The sequence below is a fragment of the Octopus bimaculoides genome, chromosome Z, assembly GCF_046866305.1.
Source record: "Octopus bimaculoides isolate indiv1 chromosome Z, ASM4686630v1, whole genome shotgun sequence".
Taxonomy (NCBI): Eukaryota; Metazoa; Mollusca; class Cephalopoda; order Octopoda; family Octopodidae; genus Octopus; species Octopus bimaculoides.
In genome coordinates this window covers 26,365,044-26,388,691 of record NC_142944.1, presented here as the reverse complement: position 1 = coordinate 26,388,691, position 23,648 = coordinate 26,365,044, and the positions used below count along the sequence as shown (strand labels likewise).

At 35.6% G+C, this 23,648-nt stretch overlaps 1 protein-coding gene across 6 annotated transcripts in view; it reads left to right on the top strand.

Moving 5' to 3' along the window:
* LOC106880761 (putative tRNA(His) guanylyltransferase) overlaps window positions 1-23,648 on the top strand; it is a 104,973-nt gene that overhangs the window by 13,118 nt on the left and 68,207 nt on the right. For all 6 annotated transcript variants that reach the window (XR_016244723.1, XR_016244724.1, XM_014930859.3 and 3 more), the window contains exons 2-3: window positions 5,520-5,827; window positions 14,837-15,013. Coding sequence is in view for 4 of the 6 variants with exons in the window: in XM_014930859.3 (XP_014786345.3) it covers window positions 5,589-5,827; window positions 14,837-15,013 (416 nt within the window). In the remaining 2 variants the exon portion in view is untranslated. The remainder of the gene's footprint in view (window positions 1-5,519; window positions 5,828-14,836; window positions 15,014-23,648) is intronic.

Here is a 23,648-nt window from a genome sequence, read left to right as displayed (position 1 = left end):
TGCAGTATAGTACTGCTCCGGTTTTTCTGGTAAGTATGTAGCACCAGATGTATGATTGGATTGTATGACACTAATGACAGCTCAAAAGGCCATTATCAACTTGAGAAACAGTTCTTCAGAAAAAATTCAGGGATGAAAGGGTAAAAAAAAAGCAGAAATTTTAGGATTCATTTTTAATGAAAATGTTTTTTAAATTTCATTATTGTTTTAAAATTTATTTCATTTTCTGTTTGAAAATGAAGGATATGGCGACTGTAATTGTGATTGCCGATTTTCAAATTCATATTTTTTAACCTTCAATGCTTCTATCATTTTTAAGCGAGAGAATGGGTGTTTGAAAAATTCATAAATTTTCAAACATTGATTTCATGTTTATATTGCACTTGGCGACGACTCATCTGACATTCTGGTTGGAAGCACATAGCTTCTTTACTGATGGCGGTAAATAGTTTTGGTCAGTTTAATGGTGAAAAAACAAAACAAAGAAAAACCCTTTTCTTAGTGGAAAAGAAGAGTTGCTTCCCCTTGTTCAAGTCCCACCTTGGCTGAAGTAGATCAGCTGTGTTTACATACGTTTTTTCTCTTCTCCAATCCACAGTATCTTTTTTTTTACACTAGATGCACAGTTGAAGGAAACCCATAGATTATGTCTATTGAATTATCTTCTATGGAACTGTGTGAAATGCTTATCTACTAATCTAAGGAAGACCCTTCCCACTCAGATTTTGTAAAACTCTTTACAATGCTTTCTTTTGTGAATGTTAAGTCCTGGTATAAAGGTGATGCAGTCCTTAAACCCGCTGGCTTCCAAAGCTTTGTTTTAATAGGGGTCCACTGTCAAAAACGTCTTTTCAAGTTTCATTTTTTTTTTCACCACCAAACTAATCAAGACTATGCTTATCTCCATCTGTAAAGAGGCTGTGTGCTCTCAGCCAGCATGTCAGATGAATCTTCAATATTGCTAATTGCAATAGTAGGTATCAAACCAATGATGACTTTCTGACTGGTTTTATGCTGTAACCAAGAATGTACTACTCAACTATGTAAAAGTACAACTGCTCAAAATTTCTTTTAGGAAAGTTGAATTTTCTCCGTTTTAACAGGAATTTTTCAAAATGTTTTTTTTACCACACCCCTGATGATGGAAAAATGTTTCAGAAAATTTATGGATACATGTCCCCACTTCCAGTCTGATTTTGTCCAATTTTTTGTGTGCTATGCACTTAAAAACAATGGGAGAAGCTTTTCAGTAAAACAAAATATTTTTGGGAAAGTTTTTTATAATTTCAAAATATTGGAGAGCCTGAGATCATTGCTGGGATTTATTCACAGTGATTTAGAAAGGTATGTAAAAGATAATGTATTTTAACAGCTTATTTTTCTGTTAGTAAATGTTTCTTTTTCCACACACACACACACACACACCGAAATAATAAGTCTTGGGGGTTAATCTGTTTGACTAAAGACGGTGCTCCAGCACGGCTGCAGTCAAATGACTGAAACAAGTAAAAGAATATTATAATAAATTCTTTTACATACCATTTTTAAATCACTCTCTTGCCCTAATGAAATTCCTTACATACATGCTCACACATACACACACACATGCACTCATGAGCAATAGACATATATGGAGAATGAGAGAGTGTGGTAAATATATATATATAGAGGGGAAGTGTACAACAAAGCAAAAAATGAAAGATAGACAAATAAAAAGAAAGATCTTTTCTTTATTATCTCAAAATTTGAAATTTCAAAATTAAGTGAAAATTTTCAAATTTGATATATTGATATAATTTTTCATGCTGAATCCAATTTTGGGATTCATTTATTTCAGAAAAATTTTAGTAAATTGTTACAGAATTTTTAAGTTTGATCATTTTTACCCAATCAGAAAAGAGGATTTGAAAGCTAGCATTTTCTGTGTGATAGCTGTGTATCATAAAATGAAAGTAAACATTACGTGACAAAGTTTTTAAAAAAATGAAAGTGATTACATTATGTGAAGAGAGAGAGGGAGAGATAGTACATATACAGACAGAGAATGATAAAGAGTTTGGTAAATATATAGAGAGAGGGGAAGGTGTAAAAGAGAGAGAACCTGATGGTAACAGATAGAGATTGGAAATTTGTTGATCTAAAAGTTGAATTATTACTCATATAGCAAATTGTGTTTTTTTATTATTATTTAAGAAAAACCTCCTTGGGATACAGATTTTGAAAATCAAATCCGTTTTTCTCAAGGATGCACTGTTTCAGAGCCTGTTGAGTCTAAATACACATACATATGCACACTTTCATTTATATGTTAGATATGAGTTTGTGTGTGTATATATATATATATATATATATATATATATATATATATATATATATATATATATATAGTTTTAGGGAAAATAACCAATTTTCAAGAACTCATCGATGAAAATCCACTATCACATATAGAAAAATTAATAATTAAAAGCACAATAAATGAGTATAATATAAAGTAAAGTAAATATCATAAGATAAATATAATAAAAAGATTACACGTGTTTCATAACCAATTTTCAAATAGAAAAGAAATTTAAATCGATTAAAATCAATTGAAATTATCTAAAATAAGTTCTATTCAAAAATATAGCTACTCGTCAGATCGTAAGTAGAACAATAATTAGATATATATCTCAACCAACAATAAGTACCAAATGAATTAATATGATATACTTATTATATAAAGATAGAAAAATTATTTTAAAAATATCATAATATCAAAATAATAACCATTCAATAATCATCCCTTCATCCATAATAATAACATGTATATTATATACAAAAAACATCTTACCTAAATTATCATTGTTTTAAATTATCATTGTTTTAAATACAAGTTGAACGAAGTTTAAGTTTAAAATAATAATGAAGATAAAATTAGTACATATTTAACCGGTGTAATAGTTAAAGCTATACTATTTAAAGCTAAAGACGTTTATTTAATTATGATTAAAGATCAATTGAATAATAGAAAAATACAAGATTATTTATTTCTACAAACGTAATAATAAAAAATATGAATGAAAAAATTATGAATGGAAAAAATTATGAATGAAAAAATTAGGAAAGAAAAAATTATTAAGAATAAAAGGTTAAACTTTATATATATATACAAAGTTTTGATTTAAAAAAAACTTTAACGATATTATAAACTATAAAGATTAATAATTAATCAAATAATATTAATCAAAAATTATCGAAAATATATCAACAAGAACTTCGATTGGAATAGTGTTGATATATTTTCGATAATTTTTGATTAATATTATTTGATTAATTATTAATCTTTATAGTTTATAATATCGTTAAAGTTTTTTTTAAATCAAAACTTTGTATATATATATAAAGTTTAACCTTTTATTCTTAATAATTTTTTCTTTCCTAATTTTTTCATTCATAATTTTTTCCATTCATAATTTTTTCATTCATATTTTTTATTATTACGTTTGTAGAAATAAATAATCTTGTATTTTTCTATTATTCAATTGATCTTTAATCATAATTAAATAAACGTCTTTAGCTTTAAATAGTATAGCTTTAACTATTACACCGGTTAAATATGTACTAATTTTATCTTCATTATTATTTTAAACTTAAACTTCGTTCAACTTGTATTTAAAACAATGATAATTTAAAACAATGATAATTTAGGTAAGATGTTTTTTGTATATAATATACATGTTATTATTATGGATGAAGGGATGATTATTGAATGGTTATTATTTTGATATTATGATATTTTTAAAATAATTTTTCTATCTTTATATAATAAGTATATCATATTAATTCATTTGGTACTTATTGTTGGTTGAGATATATATCTAATTATTGTTCTACTTACGATCTGACGAGTAGCTATATTTTTGAATAGAACTTATTTTAGATAATTTCAATTGATTTTAATCGATTTAAATTTCTTTTCTATTTGAAAATTGGTTATGAAACACGTGTAATCTTTTTATTATATTTATCTTATGATATTTACTTTACTTTATATTATACTCATTTATTGTGCTTTTAATTATTAATTTTTCTATATGTGATAGTGGATTTTCATCGATGAGTTCTTGAAAATTGGTTATTTTCCCTAAAACTATATATATTTTATATATACTTTATCTATAAGGCTCAATTTAATTTTTTATAAATTGATTTTAATTGAGTTTTTTACCTGTAATTTTGGATTTTGTCCCTAATAATATTATTATATATATATATATATATATATATATAGGCTAAGTAAAAAGTAAGCAACGTTTTGAAACATGAAATTCATCACAATATATTTCAACAATGCGGAAATTTTATTCATCAAAGTACGTACCATTACAATCAACACATTTTTGCCAATGGGTTACAAGTTTGTTTATTCTGGTAAAATAAAAATCTGGAGTTCTGAAGCTGATGAACTCTTTGAATGCACTTTCAAGCATTGGTTTGACTTTTTGAATTCCTTCTCTTGCAAGAAACCATTAAGGTGCTTTGAAAAAGCGAACCAAGTTCCTTCAACTTCTGGACCATCATTAATGAAACGTGTGCTCGAGCATTGTCATAAAGAATGATTGACCCTCTTCTGTTGACCAGTCTGGAACAGAAGAGTAGCAATCTTTCATTAATTTTGGCAATTTCATGGCAATATATTTCTGCAGTAATGGTTTTTCTGGGTTTTAAGAAGTTATAGTAGATGAGTCCAGCAGTACACCACCAAACCTTCTTTTTGAAGAGCTCAGGTTTAAGGAAGGTTTTCAGTGCTTCATTTTGGTCCAACCACTGCAAAGAACATTTTTTATTATTGTACAGAATCCACTTTTCATCGCAAGTTACAATACAGTCAAGAAATGGATCGGTCTGGTTACAGAGTGGAGGCCATGAGCAAATTTCATATCTGTGCATTTTCTGATTTTCATTCAAATTGCGTGGCACCCATTTGTTGAGCTGTTTTGATTTTCCGATCTCATGCAAATTTTCTGGCTACCTTGAAGTTCTTTTGCCAGTTTTTGAGTGGTTTTACATGGATCTTTCTCAATGATGGTCTTTGATTGGCCATCATCAATGACAGATAAGCGTCCACTACACTCACAATCTTCAAGGCTCAGGTCTCCACTGCAAAATTGTTTAAATCATTTTTGAGCTGACCACTCACTGGTCATTTCCTCACCAAACATTTCGTTGATATCGCAAGCAGTTTCAGCTGCTTTGCATCCTTTTTGAAGTTGAATAGCAAAATTGCTCGAAAATTGCACTTTGACAGTTCTATTTCAGATGATTGTAACAACAATGAAAAAAATATCAATGTTAATTTATTGATTTATTTGGGCAAGTCTATGTCTGTATTATCAGACAATTGCAAAAATTGTTTAAAAAAATTTAAAACTCAGTAAAAATCCGATACAAACTCTTCATGGTTCAAAACATTGTTTACTTTTTACGTAACCTGATATATAAGCATGTCTATATGTATCTGTTTATATTTTATTTTTCAGAAATTAAAATGGTTATAAATTGGAGCAGCTTCAACTTCCAAAATTCTAAAGGTTAATAGAATAGACTGGATGTTATCTGTGATATCCTTTCAAAATATCTTTTGGCATCATAAGCTTGCGACCTCAACATTTGCAAAGTTATTATATACTTCAAATTCTGTATTTAAAGTGTTACGATTGCATAGCAGCTGTGATAAGCATACCATGGCAAAAAGTCGGTTTGAATATGTTCGTGATTTTGAGTTGGATGACAGATGTTTGCCCAACTGCTGGTTAGTTGTTCGTATTGATGGCCATTCTTTCCACAGGTAGTGTAATATTTTTTTTACCTTTTTTTAAAAATTAGTTACCATTGATAATTTTTCTTGATATATTAATAATGCTATTGTCCCACTTGTGAAAAGATGAACAGATGTAGTAAATACCAGAAATATAATTAGACATGAGTAGCTAACACAGAGCAATTGATTTCAGTGTAACTTGCAGAATATAAAAGATGTAGCAGATCAGGATACTCACAAAACTTAGTAACAGAGCACTATAATAAATGTATAAAGAATATACTTCTGTATTAATTATTTTTGCCCTTTTTTGTAGACTCAAATGTATTTATCCTTTTCCTCCGCCTCTTCTTCATCTCTATCGACATTTTCTTCCTCCTCCTCCCCCTCTCATTGTCATCATTTGTCCACTTTTCATATTTTAATAGAGCCAGAAATGTAAGTCTGAGAATCCATGAGAGGGAAACAGTGGGCAGATATGGTGTTTTTAAACCTTTACCATAAGAGAATTTTTTCTGCATGGTAATTGCAGTGAATTTGCCTTTAGAAAAGTTAAAATATATTATAAACATATTTTAACTAACCTAGTGTTTACATTATTTACAATCGATGGATATTTGTCCTCATCTTGTTTGTTGTTAACACAACGTTTCGGCTGATATACCCTCCAGCCTTCATCAGGTGTCTTGGGGAAATTTTGAACCTGGGTTCTTATTCCTTAGGTATTTTTCGTGGTTGTCATCGCCATTAAAGGCATGTTTTGCCTTAGTATAACCTACCACAGCTGCATGGGATGGAGTACACGCAGTTCTTAGTCATATTCTCTTCTATTGGTGGTTTTACTCGAAGGAGATATTTGCGAAGTGTTGTATTACTCTTGAATACTGTCCTGATGTCATATGGGCTGCATATCTTTTCTATCTTTTCAGAGAGGCCTTTCAAATAGGTTAGATAGACTGTGGACAGTTTATCAGTTTCCTCCTCTCTTTTCTTCATAATTGGAGTGGAGAGTATGCTTTTGGGGTAGTTGTTGCTTAATAGATTGTTATTGAGCTTGATCATTTCTTTGTGGTGGGTATCACGATTGCTACTTATATTCATTGCTTGATGTTTTAGGCACTGAGAATTCCCTCTCTTTACACTGTATGGATGGTGGGGGTTGAGGTATTGTCCAGTGATGGTCGGCTTGCGTCATATGGATGTCCTGAATCCATACTTGGTGCATGTTATTAATACGTCCCGGAATGCTAGCTGATTGTCTTTTTCTTTTTCCATTGTGAACTGTATGGTGTGTACATGCACCAAGTATGGATTCAGGACATCCGTATACCACAAGCCGACCTTCACTGCTTTCCCTGCAGTTGCCTTACTAAGAAGATAGTATTGGTGGTGTTTTCACAAACAGAAAACCAAACTACATCACATCTAGGCTAACTCTCTTCCCAATTAGTTGAACTATGATCCTTTCTGTAACATAATTTGATACCTCTGGATTTACTTCTGTCTAAAGCTTCTCCCTTACCTTTGTAGCAATTGATTATGATGCTGCTACACCAGTCTGGTGTACAACCTGATTAACTATATGGTCGACCAAGCTGTATTCCACTTTACCATATATTTTAAGCTCTCAGAAGTCATTACTGAAGGACCAAGGGCTTTCCTTGTCTTCATATCCTTAATTACTTTATCTAACATGTTGATGTCAACTAGGATCCTTTTTTGGGTCCACCTTAGAAATACTCTCCTTCTCCCATTCATTCTTCACATTAAGCAGTCTTTCACAGTGACACTTTCCAAAATGACTAAGGGTAAGTGTATCATCATCCATCTGTACACACTTCTCTCCTAATAATGATTTTCTCTAATACATTGCCTTGCAATTCAAAATTGGACCTCACAGTATACAACATTGGCAAACCTCTTCCTTCCTGTCTCTCCCCTAGCTAGATGGATCTATCACCTAGCTTCTCTTTTAGCTACCCGCTACAGCTCTCTTCTACTCCAATTCTTCCACTCCTGTCAAGCTTGTTTCTTTACTTTTAAGGTTCTGTATACTTTACTCTTCCAACATTATGTCACTCTTAGTCAGATTTTGTGAGTAACCATCAGTAGGTTGTCCCATATGAACTTCCAGTTGTCCTCTATGTTATATAGCTCTGTCTACTCCTCCTTCTTGCAAATGCTTGAATTAGAATGTCTCTAAATTTCGGTTCTTCTACATCCTTTACCAGATTGGTTTGCTTCTCAGAGTCCTTGTAGCCCGACACTAATGGAAAAAATACCAATATTGTAATCTCTCCAATCCTGTTATTAATACTGAAGAGAAATTTTACTTAACTAAGATATTTATATATTAAAAACATTACAGCACACATACACATAAGATATGTATGTACAGATGTACATCCACATTTTTGTGTGTGTGTGTTCATAGGAAACGTCAATTAGATCTATGTTTAGAGACCAACTGCTGCTGTTACATAAACACTAGGGAATTGGAATGGGTTAACAGGACCTACATAACTGGACTTTTCTTCGACTATTCTTTTCTTCTAAAGATGGGCCTAGAATATAAAGGTTTTATTAAACTTCCCACATTGTCAGAAACTTTCTGCTTTCTGTCTTTTACCTTCTCTGATATTACAATGCTTCAAGTGAACTACAACACTCTTATATATGTATATGTAGATATATAAACAAACATTAGGTTCAGTTCTATATTTAAGAGATGAGGAGTTATGTACATTATTTACAATTGACAGATATTTGTCCTCATCTTGTTTGTTGTTAACACATTTCGGCTGACATCCATCATTACGACACACACCTTCACTCACTCTCTCTCTCTCTCTCTTTCTCTCTCTCTCTTTCTCTCTCTCTCTTTCTCTCTTTCTTTCTCTTGCTCTCTCTCTTTCTCTCTCTCTCTCTCTCTCTCTCTCTCTCTCTCTCTCTCTCTCTCTCTCTCTCTCTCTCTCTCTCTCTCTCTCTCTCTCTCTCACGCGCACGCGCATCCATTTCATATACACATAAATCTTATTTTTACGGAATGACCAAGTGAAACACAAAATGAGAAAAAGACAGAGAGACAAGAGAAAGAAACAGAGACAGAAAACAAATTATTATAGGAGAAGATGACAGACAGGGATTGTGGGTGAGAGTGAAATGCTGATGTTTCATACCCTGTGTATGTTCTATAGTTGAAAGTGAAAGCCAGCTCAAAATTGATACTGTATGTTCTATAGGTGAAGATGAAAGAAAGCAGCACAAAGAGAGAAGAAAGCGAGAGAGAAGGGGACGCTGAGAACCCCAGAAACGAGGTCGTGTCATACAATTTTAAGGTCCTTTTCACTTTTGTGCTATGTTTCACGTGTGCATAGAATTAGGCATTATCTTTCTCTTCCAATTCCTCATTATAATTTACAAATACCTTCTGCTGTTAACATATTACAACTTCATTACATTTCCTTCTTTTGGAATTAAAGGTATGCAAAAACAACTTCATTTGCCCCCCCCCCCCTCCACACAGACAGAAAGACAGACTTAAAGTTCTGTATGAATTATGTTATTTTTTGCTGTGCACTAAATTACAGCTCAAATCCTATGAGAATTACCTTTTCCTATTCTGTCATTCCTGTTTGTGAGGAGCCTGATCTTCCATTTAAACTTACTAGGAAGTTATCTCAGAAATCCTGTCCTTTACCTGTTGTGTCTAGCATGTCAGAGAAGACATTTGCATCCCCCCACACTTATTTCTTTCCTCAATTTACTCACATTCCTATGTTTTCCATACGGATTTGCATTTTTCCCAAAAGCGGGTAGCCAATGGGTGGTTGAGGTGGGGGAAGGGGCATTTGGTATTTCGTTCAGAAAAATTAAATTTTCAAAAGCAAATTATATTTCCCACATCTGTAATCTTCGTATTTTTCCACTTGCATAAAAAGCAAAATTTGAAAAACAGTTAAAAATTAGGAAATTTTGGCAGGGAGGGGGAAATTATAATTTTGAAAACAAGATTTCTGGGAAAAATCATATTAACCCCTTTTTATTTCATGAAACAATACATAGTTTGTGATCCTTCTTAAGAACATAAATCACTTTCATGCAAATTGTTCCCCACCCACTTCACTTCTGGACAAACAATAACTTCCATTACGCCAATAATCCACTCCACTATATATCAGCTAACAGAATGCATTACGCTTATCAAGACAGAGCATAGCCAAATCATTCACAGTTTACCGTTTCTTCTCAAAATAACGGTATACAAATTGACATATGAATTTTTCCACATCTTTTCATTCGTTACTAAAAAATCAAATTATACAATGCACAACTTCAAATTGCTATGTCTTCCATCTTATATGTTCCTTAATTATTTGCTCTTTTGAGCCATGCCACCAAAACAAAGACATTCTCATTTATTTCTGCAAACAAGGGCCACTAAGAAACTGCCTCTATTTGTACTCAAGAAAACTCACTTCAGCAATGCCCAAATGTGTAATATTTCAAAAACAGTCACTGATGGGAAAAGTTCTGCTCTAAACTACACTTTATTGTCTGGGATGAATGCACGATGGCACACTGTGGTGCACTAGAAATCCAAGGTAGGTCACTAAGGGATATTAGAAACAGTACTGCCATTATGGGGGGCTTAACTGTTGTCCTCACAGGGAATTTCCATCAAATATTACCAGTCATACCACGAGGTACACGAGCTGACAACATCTATGTGTGTCTGAAGTTTTCACCTCTGTGGAGGTTTGTTTGTCAGCTTTCATTAAGAAACAATATACGAGCTCATCTCTACAATGACCCTTTAGCTGAGGAATTCTTTCATCAACTTCTACTAATTGGAAATGGCACTTTACCGTTGAATAACACCCTGCAACTGCATGTACTGCAATGTGGGCACATGGTGTCTACATTGGCCGAGCTTAAAGAAAAGGTATTTCCCACATTGCAAGACAACTTCAAAAACATAGCATGATTCACAAAGAGAGCTATTTTAGCACTTTGGAATGAATGCGTTGATAAAGTAAACCATGAATTCCTCTACATTTTACCTGGAGATGCTTCAACGTTTGTCTCCATTGATACTACCATCGACGAACATGCCACTGTTGACTATCCAGTTGAATTTTTCAACTCTCTACAACCCACAGGACTGCCACCGCATTAGTTTTTCCTAAAGAAAGGCACAGCTATCATGCTCTTGAAGAATTTCGACCCAACATGACTATGCAATGGTACAAGATTGACTGTTACTAGTGACAAGTCATGTCCTACAAGCAACCATTATTGCTGGCTGTCATCGAGGAGAGATTGCATACATTCCATGCATGCCCCCTTATTCACTCTAATGTGTCATTTCAATTCAACAAAGCCCAGGGTCAGACTTTAAAAATTGTGGGTCTCAGTTTACAAATACCCTGCTTTTCTCATGAACAACTATACATCGCATGCTCTCAAGTTAGCAGTGGGGCTGAGGGACATAGCCCGAGATAATGGTTGCTAACCCATGATGAAGGACTAATCTAATCTTAAGTCTTCTATCGCATACTCTGACTACCTTGATTACCTTATCCACCCATTTCTCCACAAGAAGTATACCCATGCCCCCGACCCCATCTGTGTTCCATGCCCCAAAAATCTTGTACCTGTGTTCTTTGCCTGTGAGGAACCTAGCTGAGCTTCCTCTCCACCTCACTTCTTGGAGGCAGCAGATATCGACACATCTCTGTTCAAGCATCTCAACAATCTCAACAGATCTACCTTTTAGTGTGCTGACGTTGAGAGTGCCAACCCTGAGGGTGTGGGAGGCATGGGCCTGTGAGACCCTGGGATGGGGAACAGCAGCATCATGTACCTGAAAAGAAAGCTCATATTTGGCAGAATTCATAAACAAGCAGTAGCCTTCAATTCAACCTGCATACACTACACTATCATACTTATATATATATATATATATATATATATATATATATATATATTTACACACACACATACATTTTTTGTATATATATATATATATATATATATATATATATATATATATTTTAAATTTGTTTACAGGTAACATTTTGAATATGCAAATAAAGCTTCCATTGCATTATGCCGGCCGCAGCCTAATGATACAGGCTGGTGAGCCAGTTTTGGGGGTTGCATCAAGCCATACTGATAGAATGTAGGATAAATATAGTAATAATAACAATAATCTTTGGATGGAATTTATAACCATTTAATGCATCATTTTGTGCATTTCTGTAAATCACATGTCTCATAAGATCACAGTCTATATTTCTGGGATGAGTACAGTGTAGTCCGTAGTATCCATAGGCATCAGGTTGATCATCTTCATGGATTCGTTTCTTCAGACGATATAACATTAATGGATGTTTACTCCTTTTGACCAGTGCAAAGGTTGGTTGAGTTGACTATCATGAGTTCCCTTTTTCTTTGATGGGCCTTCTTTGTCATCCCACAGTGTCCAAAAATCACCCTCCTCACTGGTTTAGTCAGTGATGAACTGACCATACAACAAGTTATGCTGGGTTATATGTTACGTGTAATTTACAGTTCAGCTCGGCTGAAACTAGCTCTGGCTACAAATGCCTTGTTTTCATAAGTTTTGAATTAAAATCTTCCACCAACCTTAGTCATAATTTATGTTCCTAACACTAGCTTAAGTTATTTCACTAAATTCTTTGTTATATTTAAAGTAATTGAAAGAAATACAGAGCATCTCAAAATAAATACAATAACGAAAGGGTTAACAGACTTTTGTATACTTTTATAGAATTTTTTTGCAAAGGGTTTTGTAAGGAATATTTTTTAATATAGGAAAATTTAAAAGAAAGTTCTCTTTTCCAATTTGCTTATCAAGCTTAACATGAGCTAATTTTTACCTTGTGCATTAGAGATTAATCAGCGATGTCTGGAAAATGGTCAGAAGAATAGTTTTCTTTGGCGTATTATATAATTATAGACTTGCATATATATATATATATATATATATATATAATGTGTGTCACCATCTTCACCATATAATGTCTATTTCCCATGCTGGCATGGGTTGGACAATGTATATACTATGCATGCACTCATGAATCAGAGTTGATGATATAACTGAAAGTAGATCATGAAATAGCTGTAACCTCATGGAATTAAATCTTATTTTGCCTCTCACTTACTCTGGATTTTATAATTATGCATACACACACACACATGCCCAAAGTAATTCCTTTAGCATTAATTTAGACGAATTAACAACTAAGGTTAGTTAAATTTCTTAACACACATCTTGTCTCCCTCATTTTTTATTCCTCCCTGACACTGCTCACCTCCTTTGCTATCTCCTCACCATGCTCATTAAACCCTTTGATCATAGTCTTCCCTCTGACTGCAACAGCTCAGGGATTTCAGGATACTTGGTCTACTGCCCTACCATTCATATTGCCAACCATTTTGATCACCCAGAGCAATTAACTAGACATGACAATCAAAGAGGATTACCATTAAATTATGAATTTTTTTGACAATGAGTATTCTCTTAATTTTTTGATAGTGACATTTTCTAAAACATATAAAGTAATAAATATATCATAAGATGTTCACAAAAAATATCTAAGATAATGATCAAAATATATAACAAAATTATACTAAATAAGAATAAAATTTTATATTTCATTTAAATGCTAAAGGGACATCCTCAACACCCTGTACTTTTTACCCTGGACTTTTTACCCATATTGTATTTGTGAATTCTCCATCTTCTGCTCCTCTTATCTATTTAATAGCCTCTCATCTTTGTAGTGCTCCCTCTACTTTGCTACCTTGTACCACCCTTGTTATAGAGGATAATTTTAGATCTTTCATACTCAGTTCCCACTACCACCATCATCTACTGCTTCCTATTACTCTATTCACTTTTTCATCATCTATAACACACTTTCTTTTCACAGCAAACACTTCTATATAACTAACCACCACAACCTCTCCTCTAGGTCACTCACTGCTGATGTCCATCACATTCTCTGACTATTTTTAAGGCTATTCATTACACACACACACACTCTCTCTCTCTCTCTCTCTCTCTCTCTCTCTCTCTCTCTCTCTCTCTCTCTCTTCTCTCTCTCTCTCTCTCTCTCTCTCTCTCTTTCTCTCTCTCTCTCTCTCTCTCTCTCTCTCTCTCTCTCTCCTGTTAGCAAACATATAGCTACCATTAGTGTCTCTCCTGTTAGTCTCTGCTTTTATGTATTTCTCATTACTGTCAATTTATTTTCTCCCTTCTTTCATATCCTCATCACTCTTTTCCCACACCTTCTTGACATACTCTACTCTTCTTTCTCCATCTCATCCTGGTTCATCTTCTGTAGTTGCCCTCCTGTCTATTTACTCTGTAGTTTGCATTGAAAGAAACAAATAGAGATAACATGGAATTGTGAAAACTCTTTAACCTTTTCGATACCAACCCGGCTGAAACCACCTCTGGCTCTGTAGTACAAATGCCTTGTTTTCATAAGTTTTGAATTAAAATTTTCCACCAACCTTTGTCACAATCTATGTTCCTAACACTAGCTTAATGATAACTAAGTTATTTTACTAAATTCTTTGTTATATTTAAAATTAATCGAAAGAAACACAGAGCATCTCAAAATAAATACGAAAGGGTTAATCTTGTTGAGGATGTGACAACCTTTCTAGAGCTGGTGCTACAATAAAATGTACCCCAATAGCCTTTGTAAAATGATTATTTTTATGAAGGGCATCCAGCTGGAGAAATTATTCCATTAAATTCTGTATTATAACAATTTAATTCTTGTCTTCCATTTTGTGGTTTGACAACTCACCATAGTATTAATGTTAAAATGAAAGTTGGCATTTAGAGGTTGTTACACAATTGAGTAACATTCAAATTTTTGAACAAATGATCCAGCAGGTTAACCTTACAACTATTCTTCTTTGAAATTATTATCTGTATTTGTTCATTAAAATATTAATAATTAACCCTTTATTGAAATATTTTTCTCTATTTAGGTTTTCAGAGATTCATCATTTTGCAAAGCCAAATGATGATCGAGCATTACAACTGATGACCTGTTCTGCCCAGTCAGTTATGGATGAATACAAAGATATCATTTTATGTTATGGACAGAGTGATGAATATAGCTTTGTTTTCAAGAAAAACACAAAACTTTTCTGTCGGCGTGCCAGGTAAAATTTATAGCCATTTTAATGAGTTTTCTTTTAAAGTATATCAATGTAGGTGGTGTGTTTTTCAGATTTTGGAAAGTTACATATGAATTTCAGTGTTGTTTGTTGTTCTTGTACTTTATTTATATTTTGATTCAGTTTTTTTTTCCTGCTTTTCACATGTGCTTTCTCTTTTCTGGTGTTTATTGTTTTGTTTGTTTTCACAGATCTCAAAATTTTTATCTTTACTTTCTAACACACATTTGTACATTTTACTGCATTAATCTGTATTCATTTTATGTGTGTCCTTCATTTTTTTTGTCTGATACTCTGTATCACCATCCTTTCTGTACTGTCAGTCATCACTCCTTCTTTTAGTCATATGTTATTAATACCTATCACTTACACTTTACTAATCATTGTTTTCTCCACTACCATCTTTTCACTCTGATCACTCAGTTTCTACCAACATATTCTTGCTACTTCCATTCACCTACCTTAGTTGTTTTCTGACACTTGTCTTGAGCAAAGGAACACATTGTAATTTAGTGTGGACTCTTTAACTTCTTACTACACAGTCAAGCCTGTGCCTATGATATATATATATATATATATATATATAGTAGTAATGGTTCAATATTCTGGGTGCCCAAGAGGTTCAACACCATGCTGGGTTTTAAGACTTCTAGGGACAGAAAGTGGTTTATGGTTTGCACCCTATTCTCTCTTCAGGTTAAATCTTTACCCAAGCTATTTTACAAATTAAGTTCTAATTTCCCACTACACCATATATTACCCTATTCTTAATAAATCTTGTATTAAAATCTCATACTCTACAATCTCAAACTTGGGATCTATAATTGCCTCTTTCAGTAGGCACAAACTTGGCTGCTTTATTGCAGGCTCTGAATTTCACATGTGGCCCCCACCCTAACCTAGTAGACACTAATACTATAAGCTTCAAGGGTCCTACCCACTTTAACAGTAGCAACGTAAGTATCATTGCCCCTGGTACTTGTAACTGTAACACTTGTGATTATGGTGATGCCCCCTCCCAACTTCATGCTAGAACCGATAACACCTCTGGTCCTACTTTGGGGATAACTGTATGAATCAGTAGAGGTATCAGCACAATGGTAGTAAGAAGACCTGTAATTGTCAGGTCTCCTAAAGTGCCACTACCAAGCTCACATGAGCACATTCTCAAATATAGCCTCTACTTCCTTAGTTACATATAAATATACCACCTCAAGTCCCACAACATTCCTATACATTATCCTGGTTTATAGTTTGTGAAGGTATCCCATACAAAGCTAGCCATCACATTTGTAATTTATTATCATCATCATCATCGCTTAACGTCCGCTTTCCATGCTAGCATGGGTTGGACGATTTGACTGAGGACTGGTGAAACCAGATGGCTACACCAGGCTCCAATCTGATTTGGCAGAGTTTCTACAGCTGGATGCCCTTCCTAACGCCAACCACTCCGAGAGTGTAGTGGGTGCTTTTACGTGTCACCCGTACGAAGGCCAGTCAGGCAGTACTGGCAACGGCCACGCTCAAAATGGTGTATTTTATGTGCCACCCGCACAAGAGCCAGTCCAGGGGCACTGGCAACGATCTCACTCGAAGGTCCTTACACATGCTGCGGGCACAAGTGCCAGAAAGGCGACGCTGGGCACAGGTGCCATCACGATTTCGATTTCACTTGCCCCAATAAGTTTTCGCAAGCTGAGTTTCCATTTCCAATGAGGGAGACGACATTGGCATGGGTGCCAGTCGTCAAATTTCACTCGATTTCGATCTCACTTGCCTCAACAGATCTTCGCAAGTAGAAGTTTAGTGTCCAATTTACCTCGATTTCGATTTCACTTGCCTCAACAGGTCTTCGCAAGTGGAGTTTAGTGTCCAATTTAACTCGATTTCGATTTCACTTGCCTCAACAGGTCTTCACAAGTGGAGTTTAGTGTCCAGCTTAACTCGATTTCAATTTCACTTGCCTCAACAGGTCTTCGCAAGTGGAGTTTAGTTGTCCAATGAAGGAATGTATGCATTAGTGGGATGCCTGAGGCCATAGATTTAGGTCTCACTTGGCTTGCCGGGTCTTCTCACGCACAGCATATTTCCAAAGGTCTCGGTCAGAAGTCATCGCCTTGGTGAGGCCCAATGTTCGAAGGTCGTGCCTCACCACCTCATCCCAGGTCTTCCTGGGCCTACCTCTTCCGCAGATTCCCTCAACTGCTAAGGTGTGGCACATTTTCACACAGCTATCCTCATCCATTCTCGCTACATGACCATACCAGCGCAATCGTCTCTCTTGCATACCACAACTGATGCTTCATAAGTTCAACTTTTCTCTCAAGGTACTGATACTGTCTAGTATGCACACTGACATTACACATCCATCGGAGCATACTGGTTTCATTCTTTGTGAACCTACGCATGTCCTCAGCAGTCACGGCCCATGTTTCACTGCCATGAAGCATGGCTGTTCGTACACATGCGTCATATAATCTGCCTTTTACTCTGAGAGAGAGACCCTTTGTCGCCAGCAGAGGTAAGAGCTCTCTGAACTTTGCCCAGGCTATTCTAATTCTAACAGCTACACTTTCAGCACACCCACCCCACTGCTAATTTGGTCACCAAGATAGCGGAAGCTATCAACCACTTCTAGTTTTTCTCCCTGGAATGTGGCAGAAGTTGTTTTCTGCATATTCACAGTGTATATAGCTCCTGAACATCTGCTACAAATGAAAACTAACTTCCTAGTTAACCTTCCTTTGATATTGCTGCACCTCTTATGTGTCCATAGCTTGCACTGGGTGCATCTTATAGAGTTACCACCCACTCCTTTTCTACAGATCGAGCAGGGCCATCTACCCGAAGGGGTTTGTGTTTTGTCTGCCTTCCTACTTATTAGGACTTTGGTTTTAGCTAGGTTGACTCTAAGGCCCTTCGATTCTAGTCCTTGCTTCCACACCTGAAACTTCTCCACTAGTTCTGATAGTGACTCAGCGATTAGTGCAAGGTCATCAGCATAGAGGAGCTCCCAGGGGCATCCTGTCTTGAATTCCTGTTATAGCCTGGAGGGCTATGATAAATAGGAGGGGGCTAAGGACAGAACCTTGGTGGACCCCTACCTCCACCTGGAATTCTTCACTGTACTCATTGCCAACCCTCACCTTACTGACAGCGTCTCTGTACATGGCTCACACAGCACTCACTAACCATTCTTCTATCCCTAGTTTCCTCGTTGACCACCAGATGAGAGATTGGGGGACCCTGTCAAAGGCTTTCTCCATATCAACGAAAGCCAGGTACAGAGGTTTATCCTTGGCTAGGTATTTCTCCTGAAGCTGTCTTACCAGAAATATAGCATCAGTGGTGCTTTTCACAAGCACGAACCCAAACTGCATCTCATCTAAACTGACTTGCTCCCTAAGCAGTTGAGCTATGACCCTCTCCGTGACTTTCATTACCTGATCGAAAAGCTTGATACCTCTGTAATTATTTGTATCTAAAGCGTCACCTTTAACTTTGTAGCAGTTGACTATGGTGCTGCTACACCAGTCATTGGGTATGACTCCTTCATGTATCACCTGGTTCGTAATACTGGTGATTAGGCTATAGCCAACACTGACAGATATTTTGAGCATCTCTGCAGTAATTCCTGATGGGCCGGGGGCTTTCCCTGTCCTCATACTCTTAATTGCTTTATCTACCATGATACTGTCAACTCGGATAGCTGGTCCCTCTGTTGGGTCGACATACAGCAGACTCTCTTTCTCCCATTCATTCTCTTTATTAAGCAATCTATCGTAGTGGCATCTCCAGACCTCTTTCTTTGCAGCCTCATTTAGTGCAAGCGTACCATCATCCATGCGAACACATTTCTCTCCTACGACATCACTATTCTCTCTCCTACACTGTCTTGCAACACGAAATAACTCAAGTCTTTGGTCCTCACGGCGCAGAACATTGGCAAATTTTTTCTTATCTGCTTTCCCTTTGGCTAAATAAACCTGTCTCCTAGCTTCCCTTCTGGCAGATTGGTACAATTCCCTGCTACCACTGTTCTTCCAGTCCTTCCAAGCCTGTTTCTTTTGTCTAATAGCCCTGTCTACCTCCTTGTTCCACCACCACGTTATTTTCGGTCGAGAAGGGACCTTGCACCAACCACAGATCTCGTCGGTGGCCCTCAGCAGGTTGTCCTGTAGAAACGTCCAGTTGTCCTCTACATTGTGTGATGCTACATCCCCCTCTATTTCGTCGAAGGCTTCGAATAATAAGTCTCTAAATCTCTGTCCATTTGCAGGATCTTTGAGCTTCCATACCCTTCTCCTCCAAGCTGGTCGTCTTCTGGGCAGCCACTTAGCCCTGATCCTGAAGTCACTAACTACTAATCTATGTTGTGGGGTGCATTCTTCACCTGGGAAGGTTTTGGCATTTATAAGCAACCGTCTTTCCCTTTTCCTGGCAAGGATGTAGTCAATTTGGCTAGTGTGCCTGCCAGAACGGTAGGTGACTAGGTGACTGGCAGGTTTCCTGAAGTTAATATTGCAGACCATAAGGTCATTTGCATCACAGAACTCCAGCAGCCTGGTTCCCTCCTCATTGCGAGAACCAAAACCATAGCCTCCATGTACGCCATAGAAGCCCCCTGAATGTTGTCCAACATGACCATTGAAGTCACCAGCCACAAAGAGAAGGTCCCTATCATTCGTCGATGAGGTAGTCTGCAGGAGGGTGTCATAAAATTGGTCCTTCTGTCTGTCGGGTAGCCCGGGCTGAGGGGCATAGGCCGAGATAATGGTTGCTAACCCATGGTGTAGGACTAATCTAATGTTAAGTATTCTATCACATACTTTAACTACTTCGATTACCTTATCCACCCATTTCTCTGCAAGAAGTATACCCACGCCCCCGACCCCGTCTGTGTTTCCAGCCCAGAAAATCTTGTACTTGTGTTCTCTACCTGTGAGGAACCTAGCAGAACCTCCTCTCCACCTTACTTCTTGGAAGCAGCAGATATCGACACGTCTCCGTTCAAGCATCTCAACAATCTCACCAGACCTACCTTTCAGTGTGCCGACGTTAACAGTGCCAACCCTGAGGGTGTGGGAGGTATGGACCCGTGCAGGGAATTGCTAATATCTCATTATAATACCTCTTTGCTAATACAGTAGGTTTTCTGACATAACCTCATATAAACATGAGTTTTATTCCACATTTATTAATGATGTAAAGTTTTTAGAATTTAAGTATGGCTAAATCTCTTTATTTCTTGTTTTAATATGTAAACACAATTTTACTGTCTTTTTGTAGCATATTCTCTTTCTCTCAACATATTATCCTCCACTGCTACTCCTGTCCTTTTCCTTTTCCTCAATGCTTATTTTTCCACCCTTTTGTCTGATCAGTTGACGTTGTTAACTGATTTAATGTTTGCTTTAATGATTAACTTGACAACCTGTGAAAGAAAATTAGATAATGAATTAAAAGCAGGTCTAATAAATTTGTCATATAAATGAAACTCATACATTGTATGTGTGTCTGATAATGTGTACATTACTAGAGCTGCGTTTACAATGGTGGGCTGAAAAGTTCATAGGCTGACAATGAAGGAGTGATGCTAGAGCTGTGAAATCTTGCTTGCATTAACTTCACCTCTCCTTGTTAATAACTGTATTTTTTTTTCCAAATAAACTAACATCAAAGAAAACTTCAAAAGTAACTAGTAGCAACTTCTCTTGAAAACGGACAAAATTTGGCATCATGGTATTATCAAGTATTTGCAGAAAAAGGGTTTAGCCCACAAGTACGTTCATGCTAATATGGCTGCTACACTAGGGGACAATGCTTCAGCTTTACCAATATTAAATTATCAGTATTTCTTTATACAGTTGTCCTAATCCATACACATCACATGTCCTGATTCTTTTTATGCCCAGTTTTTCTCTCATCACACACGTACTTTGTTGTTCATGCACATTTATGTTGCACACCCAATGGAGTGTGTTAGTTTCATTTCTTTCCAATCTTCTCAAGCCCTCTGCATTCAGAGCCCATGTGTCATTACCATGCAGCATAACTATTCTAATGCAAGTGTCATACAGTCTGCCCTTCACTTTGAAGGAAAGACCTTTGTTGCCAGTTGTGGTAGCAACTTCCTGATTTTCCAATTTGTTTTTACCCTGGCTGCTATTTTTCAGTGCAATCACCCACTTCTAATTACATCTCCTTGGTAATAAAAGCTATCACTTTTGGGTTGTCAGTTGAATTTGTTCATTTCTTTTCAATGTTATTTGAATTAATACAAAAAATACTTTTATCATTGTGTTTTATGGCTCTTTTCTTCATCAACAAGTTTTGATCATTTTTGACATGTGATCATAGAATACCAAAGACGAGCACTTTCAATCTCCAAGGCATATCATTCCACAATGTCATAGAGCTGAAAACCTGGTGCAATGAATTCTTCAAGTCAAGACCCTGTGATTTCTACCATCAAGGTATTGACAAGAGAGTGGAAAGTTGCAAGGAAAAATATGGAATAACATATATTAAAAAAAAGATGAATGAATTTATCTGACAACTAAATACTTCTAGTGAACCATCTGAGCATTTAGCAGAATCTATTTCCAGTGTGCTCAAAGTCCATAGTGCTCCAGTCTGTCAAGTACATGCAAAGCTTATGTTCTCAGTTAATTGTCTGTGAAACTACAACACCCCTTATGTGTCCATAGCTTTCAGTGAGTACAGCATATGGAGTTTGTGCCTATTCCTTTTCTGTATATCAAGTACGGCCATTTCCTTGAAGGTACCCGGGTCCTGTCTTTTTTCTTACTTATTAAAACATTCTTGATTCTAGGCTTAGCTTCCATTTCTTGCAGATTCAGCTATGTGAACTAGATGATCAGTATATCAGAGATACCATGGATAGCTGTCTTAACTACTTTGTGATGGCTTGTAGCAATATGATGAATAGGAGAGGATTGAGGACTAAACCTCGATGAACCTCCTACCTTGATGTTAGTCTCAGTTTAGGTAGTATACAGTCCTTACAAGCCATTCATCTACATTAGTTTCCTTAGTGACCATCAAATTACTGAATGTGGTACCCTCTCAAATGCCTTCTCCAAGTCACATGAATACCAGGAATAATGGTTTACTATTAGCCAAATACTGGCACAAAGCCATACAGCATGTCATCTAGGTCTACTATGAAACCAAATTATTGTGTGTTTTAGTGGGGTGAGGTTCTAAAACAACCATTTTAAAGGAACCTTAATTCTACAGTATGCACTGAGTTTCAAATAGTATTTTAAATAAAATATATGAAAATTAGGTTTATGTGTCCTCCCACTGCACCCCTTGCATACACCCCTTACAATTAAATACCCTATTTTCTATATTAATCATATAATCTCTAACACATATATAAATTGCTTTGGATATGAAACATTTGATCATATTTCACTGTAGAAACCTTGTTTAAAACACCTGATGAGTAAAGATAGCAAAAACATCGAGATATAAGACAATTGGTAGGTAGGTACCCTTCCAACATGGTAAAATTACAACTTTTCAATATGTGTTAAATGAATTTTCTTTTAGAAAATCTATACATTTGTTAAATGATTTTTTTTTTTTTTTTCAGATAATTTCAGAGCTAAATTGTATTATAATGTTACAAAAATATCTACATAAATGTAAACTAATAATTTAAGTATATAAAATTATATAATGGCAACTAGTATATAAAATTATATAATGGCAACTAAAAGCCGTAATTCAGTATTTAGATTTTCTACCTATCAAGCTCAGAGGAGATAGCTTTGATAAGAAATTAGAGGAGTTCAATGAAATGTTTGATATGTGCACCTGAACGTGTTATGACACAAATAAAAAGATCTGACTTTAGGTGTAACATAAGAATACCAATAATGGAATGGGAATCATTTGTTGGAAAGATAAAATGATTTAATCAGTTAGGACCTGTAGATAGAGAAATAACTTCAGGTAGAAAAAGAACTGCAAAAAGAGCGCAAAGATTTGAAAACAGGAAGGCAAGGATGTGCTAAGACATGGACGTTGCTTCAACTAGTTATCAGTACCTAAGTGATATTAATGAAGATAGTTGTCATTCATGTGACAATGATGACGATGAAATCACTTTGTTCCTGACAATGAACTGAGAGAAAACCAACATAACAGATTTACTTATGAGATCTAGCCATCACAGCAGACGGATATCAGGTAAGTTGCAGAGCTGCTGCTGCCATTGTTAATGCAGCTTTGAGAGATATGGGAATTTTAAATGATACAAATATGCTAGATAAGAAAACTGTTGAAAGAGGAAGAAAAGGAGTTGGAAAAAACACTTATAAAAATGAAAACAGAAAATACAAAGCTCGACTGCATTGGTTTTGATGGCAGAAAGGATAAAACTAAAACAGCAAGAGGGATGGAAAGTGCAGAGCACTATGTCATTGTGAAAGAGCCTGGTGTGAGTATCTAGATCACATTTCCCCAGATAATGGAACAGCTTGTTGCATTGCAGAAAAAATTATTACTTTTTTAATTGATTCTCACAGACAATAGTTTAAAGGCTGCATTATATTATTTACATTATTTACATTTGACGGATATT